Source organism: Lipotes vexillifer, unplaced genomic scaffold, assembly GCF_000442215.2.
Source record: "Lipotes vexillifer unplaced genomic scaffold, Lipotes_vexillifer_v1.1 scaffold100, whole genome shotgun sequence".
In the NCBI taxonomy this organism is placed as follows: Eukaryota; Metazoa; Chordata; class Mammalia; order Artiodactyla; family Lipotidae; genus Lipotes; species Lipotes vexillifer.
The window spans coordinates 1,877,256-1,882,983 of NW_006774075.1; the positions used below are offsets into that span (position 1 = coordinate 1,877,256).

Sequence of the window (5,728 nt, forward strand, 5' to 3'; positions counted from 1 at the left end):
AGCTGGGGCAGGTGAGACAGACTGGTTTCTACCCCGCCTGCACTTGCAGCTCCAGGAGCTCAAGCAAGAGCCTCAGGTTCCCCAGGAGTAAAATGAGGGCAATGACTATTTCACAAGGTTGCTGTAGACGCCGAATAGGAGAGTGAGGATTAAGTGTTAGCGCCCAGCCTCGGCTGCGGTGATCCCTCAGGAGTTCTACATGCGTAACAGTGACAGTGTGAAGCTGCCTGCGTGAAGACTTAGGGAAGAGTCACCATGGATCCCAGTTCCCCCTCCTCTATCAAGTCCCCCAAAATACCAGCGTTGCTTTGGTCAAAGACTGAAAACTGAAAAACCCCTGGTTCATTCCTGTGGGCCCTGGTGGCCCCAGTGTAGAAGTCGGAAAACGCTGCAAAAGGCTTCCGTGTTCACAGGCTGGTAAATGGGAAAAAAGGGAAATGGAAGCAGTCACGGTCTGCTTTCTTTCCCGGAGGTAGGAGAGGACTCAGAGAATACAGCTGCGTTCTTTTAATTACCACCAAGACGTCTATAACCTCCTCCAGCATCTCCGGTTGCCTTGCCTCATCCAAGTCTGCCCAAGGTTCCCAACACTCCTGTCTCCTTGCGTTCAGAGCTTCCTGACTACACTCTGAATTCTCAGAAACACGAGCACTTGTGAGCTTAAAAATGCAGGCCGTTTAAAGTGCAGACCCAAAAGTTTCAGTTTTTAATTTTAAAAAATGTCCAGAATTTTAATTGTATTAAAAAAAAACAGAGCATTTTACAAATCTAGCCTTTCATGGTCCTATTTTCATTGATTTCCCCCAAACATTGGTTTCATAATATTTTCTGTATACTGGCTATCTGGCACAGCACAGACTGTTAAATCATTCGAGTTTAAATCTAATTCTTAACAAGAGACTCCTTTTCCCCCTTCGCTGCTCCTGTCCAAAAAAACGGAGAAGAGAAAGAAGGAAGAAGGGAAGAAACCGGTGAAACAATATGATTGATGAATGTGTGTTTGTGTGAATGGGGGAGAGGACTCGGGGAATTTAATCACCTTCCCCATCACCATCGTAAGTTATTTCTCACAAACAGCAAAAGCACATTCATTGTGGAAAGATCTCAAACAATCCACATGCTGATACGACATCCATTTACTGGTGTTAAAGTATTAATGGCCTTCTCTGCAAAAAGCACTTCCCCTTCCATTCACATTGGATTAAGTTCATGATGTCAGTGGGACTCTTACAATTTAGGCCTTGCTCCCACTGGAATCAACAGATTTTTACATACCTATTTATAGCACTTGCAGAAAATAAATTATACATGATGCTGATCCTATTGGGAGAGAAACTGCACATTAATGCATTATTTCTCTCTGCATTTTCATCAGCCCTGAAATAGGGAAGCTAACGGGACAATGAGGATGCAAAATTCACTCCCTCTAAGGAATTTAGTGAATTATCCACCTAACATGGGGAATTATGAGTAGGTAACAGGGATTTTTGAGGTGGTTAAAAATAGACTTGAAGCAGAGGGTTATGGAGGGACTGATTAAGCTGCAGGGCTGAAACCGGCCAGGGGTGGCTTTGGGGTGTTAATTACACCCCTGTGCTGAGGAACAGGATGGTAATGTACCCTCCTCTCCCTGGGAAGAACAAGGTGAGACATCTACCGGAAGAATTTACTCCTTTGCTAAAACCCCGAGCTAAGAGGAAAACAGTGCACTCAGAAAATGTGCTGCTTCCCTGAACTCGAGTGAGGATGCCGTCATGGTACCATGAGTCTTAGACTTGGCTTTCCAACTTCCATCCATCCTCACCTATCTCCTCCCTGGCCTTAAATAGAGCGCCAGCGTGTGAGCCTTGATCTGGGCCAGAAGATAGGAACCCCCAAAACTCATACTTTATCGACCTAGTCCTTAAAAGGCAGGGACTATATTTGGGGGGAAGGGGTCACAACTTGGTGGCACCATTTTTTCGTGATGGAAGACACCTGTGAGTGACAGCGCATCTGTTCATGAGCCTTAAAGGGGTAAAACAAGAGCAAAGACAGAATCATCTTCTCCCTGCTTCCAGACAGGGGGGGCTGACTTCCTAAATTTTAGCGAAAAGCTTGTTAGAAAAGATAAGTATGTATAAGAGAATGCCCCCAAATGTGTTAAGGGGCTCATGCTGCCCCAGAGATTCTGGGTTTAGGACAGATTCCTAGTTTCCAAGGCCCTCTATAGTCCAAGCCATTTCTCTCTGAGATCGGCAACGTTGTCACACACTAGGGCCGGGAGTGACGAGAATAATGGAAAAGCTGCTCACTTCAGCGTGGGGTTTAGAGAACTCTCCAGAAAAATGAGAAGAGGCAGAGACCGGGCCCCAGCACGCTGGGGTTTCACATTTCATACGGCATGGCCTTGAATGCCACCTTTTGGTGCAAACGTCACTGACCGTGACCTCTGATAGATTGCCCTGCTCTACAATACAATAAATAACCCCCCAGTGGCCTCAGCTGGCTAAAGGGCACCTGCCAATTACACAGCTGAATAAGTCCCTGTTCAGTGATGAAAGACAAGGGCATTTCCGTAAGACCTCAGATTTCCTCTCAGAAAAGAACAGAACTTGTCAGGTCCCTTATTTACAAAGATATCTAGAAATAATTTTTACTTTTGAGTCTGTTTGTTTATTAGATCGGGGGATAGTGGTAGGACTAGCCTAAATGTGATATTTTGTTCTTAGAGTTTTTTTGTCTTTTGAGTTTCCATAACTATTTTCTGAGTTCTCTTTTCTGCTACTCCTACTGACATGACTTGAGGCTTTGTAGATACCAACTCTCAGCCTAAGTGTTTATTTTTGTAAGTCCGGTAAGCAGGTTTCATACTGTGGATTGATCCACTCTCCTTTAAAATCTGGCTTTTAGAAGCTATAGAAACTCCATCTAAGCCTTTCATATGGAGATATTCTTGGGCTCTCTACAAGATATGACAGTTGAGGCAGTTAGGATTTTAGTTTTATCTTATAACCTGAGAATGTATAAACTGAAACCCTGAGGCAGACTCTGGAAAACAAAATCAAACTTTCTTCACATTTTTTTCCTCAATGTGAATTTTTCCTTTTGATAACTAGTTGTTAACTTATATTCCTACTTTGCCATTGATTAGGATGCCTAGCTATCTCATTTTACATGGAACTACAAAAGCAATTTATAAATTTTAAAGTCTGGTATTTATTAGGTAAATGTCCTGTAAATTTCATAGTATTCAATCAAGAGAACAGTGACTTAGTTCTCTCTGTACTGTCTTTATATGAAACCTAGACTGCTTTGAAAATGTTCTCATGCCAAACTCACCTTTGAGCTTAAAAAAAAAAAAATCTTTAGACAAATTTGAATTTTGTAAAGAATCAAAAAGAATCAAAAGTGAAGCCAGTGCAGTTAACAAAAATCCTTCCAAACTGTTGAGATATTTTCCTTGCCACATCCAATCATTTCTTTGAGAATGCTTAAATTTCCCCTAAAATAATTTTGATAGAAAACTTTTACCCCCATGTTTCCCCACTCCCTGTTGACAGTCTAAAAGAAAAACAAAGGGTTATTCTAAATATCAGACTTTGACGATAGAGGTTCTGAATACCTGTAGTTGTGCATTCGTAGTCAAAGCTGGTCACGTCATTCAGCTTCTTTTCCTGATATTCTGGTGGACCGATACACAGGACATCAGAAACAGTGGAATTTGTCATCTTCAACCACAGATACAACCACTTGGCTTTGCAGTCACATTCGAACTTATTGCCCCTTAAATCTCTATAAAAAAACAAAACAAACACAGGCACAGAGAAACAGACATGTCGGAAATATTTTGGCCCTAACATGAAACTCCAGAAATCCTGATATCCTGACATATTTAATACTCCCCAAAATGGAATTTTTTTACAATTGTATATTTAATACATCCGATGTCTTTTACGTACCACTGACTTTATTTAACGCTCTTCAGTGCCCATGATTTTAACCGTATAGCACGCAGAGAGCGCTCAGAGTTGACACAGCACCATTTTCCCAAATCCTCTTGAAAACTGTCACCACGCCATGGTGGAAATGGGGGAGGGGTGACAGAAGAACACCACCCAGCATAGGTTCTCACAAGCAAAAAGAGGACATTACGGGAAGATAGTTTTGACGAACAACAATTGAAACTTTAAGATCTTGTCAAACTTTGCCCAGCAAGGAGTGACAAGCACTAGGAGACAACGCAGATGGATAGCTACTGCTCTCTGGGAGAAAGGAAGCCCCCGGACCCAGCATGCCGAATTACCATTGGCCTAATGCTACCAAGTATATTCCAAAATGGCAAAGCTAACACAATACAAACTATATGCTGTTTCCCAGTATTCGTTACTTTGTCATAGATTTTTAGCTACAACATAAAAAAAGAAATGCAGGATAGGGGGAGAGGGGATTTCAAGACAAGCACACATAAACTTAATTTTCATTACTTACAGTTCAATCAGAGAGTCTAAATCACTGAAGACATCCCTTGGGAGTGCTTTTATGTGATTATTGGCCAAAGAACTAGAACAAAAAAGTCACATTTTAATGTGGTTATTATCTTCATGCCCTATCCCTCTGAAGTCCCTTAAATAAAGCAAGTGATTTAAAACAGAGTTCTAAACCTCTTTAGCAAAAGGTAGTTCAATTTCTGGCTTTGGTCACTGATACTGAGATAAAGAAATGAGTTTAGTTATACAAAGATAACGTTACAGATGCTGGAGCATACAATGTCCGTTTTTTGTTTCGTTTTTAAAGCAAGCATTTATTAAGCTCTTGATACACATGTTAATAATCCTCAGATGGCATCTCACGTTTCTCAGAATAAAAGTCAAAGTCCCTTTGATGGCACCCAAGGCCCTCCATTGTCTAGTTACCTCCATTCCCACTTACCTGTGGGACTGAATCTCTGATGATTCAGATCACCCACACTGGTTCCTTTGCTATTGCTCACACAGGCTAGTCACACTCCCAGCTCAAGTTCTCTGAACTTGGTGTTCATCTGCCTGACGCTCTCACCCTAGGTGTGGTTCATCCATCACCTTCTTTAGGTCTGTCCTCCACTTTCACCACCTTCCCTGATCTCTACACAACTCCTTTCCATGCCCTGTTGATCTCCACTGCACCACTGTCACTTAGCATACAATATATATTAATTATCTATTTGTTTACTGACGCTGTATTCTCCCTATACATAAGCAACATGAGGACAGAGATTTTTGTCCGTCCACATCTGTATCCCTTGCATCTAGAACAGTGCCTGGCACATAGTGGGTACTCAGTAAAGTCTTTCTGAATGGATGATTTAAGCACTAAAATGAGAATGATAAAAAGACAGATGTACAGTCTTATCCTAAGAAGTTCCCTCATGGGGCATCTAAGTGAATTTTATTACTTGTGAATATTAAAAAATAGTATTCACTTTATGTAAATATTCTTTTACATAAAGAATCTCAGCTCTAACACTAATGATAATAGAAAATCTCAGTGAACCACAATGTTTAGGGAATGACTGATTGTGATCAATTTCATTTTCTCATTAATTAAGGTTGACCAGAAACCGTATTTCGTATTTCTGCTCTTAGTGTTGGAGATCTTTCTAAAATGTCCTAATCTAACCCCCATCTCCAGGAAGCAGACTTGAACAAATATCATCAATGCTTTCTCTGATGATTCAGGATTATGCAGTGCCCCGTCACCATCCTGCTGA

General features: G+C 41.3%; 1 protein-coding gene across 1 annotated transcript in view; it reads right to left on the minus strand.

Annotated features, from left to right (window-relative positions):
* Positions 1–5,728, minus strand: part of LGI2 (leucine rich repeat LGI family member 2) — a 29,102-nt gene that overhangs the window by 13,729 nt on the left and 9,645 nt on the right. Inside the window, exons 5-6 of the mRNA XM_007448800.1 lie at positions 4,471–4,542; positions 3,605–3,774 (exon numbers count right to left, since the gene is read on the minus strand). Coding sequence (XP_007448862.1) covers positions 3,605–3,774; positions 4,471–4,542 — 242 coding nt within the window. The remainder of the gene's footprint in view (positions 1–3,604; positions 3,775–4,470; positions 4,543–5,728) is intronic.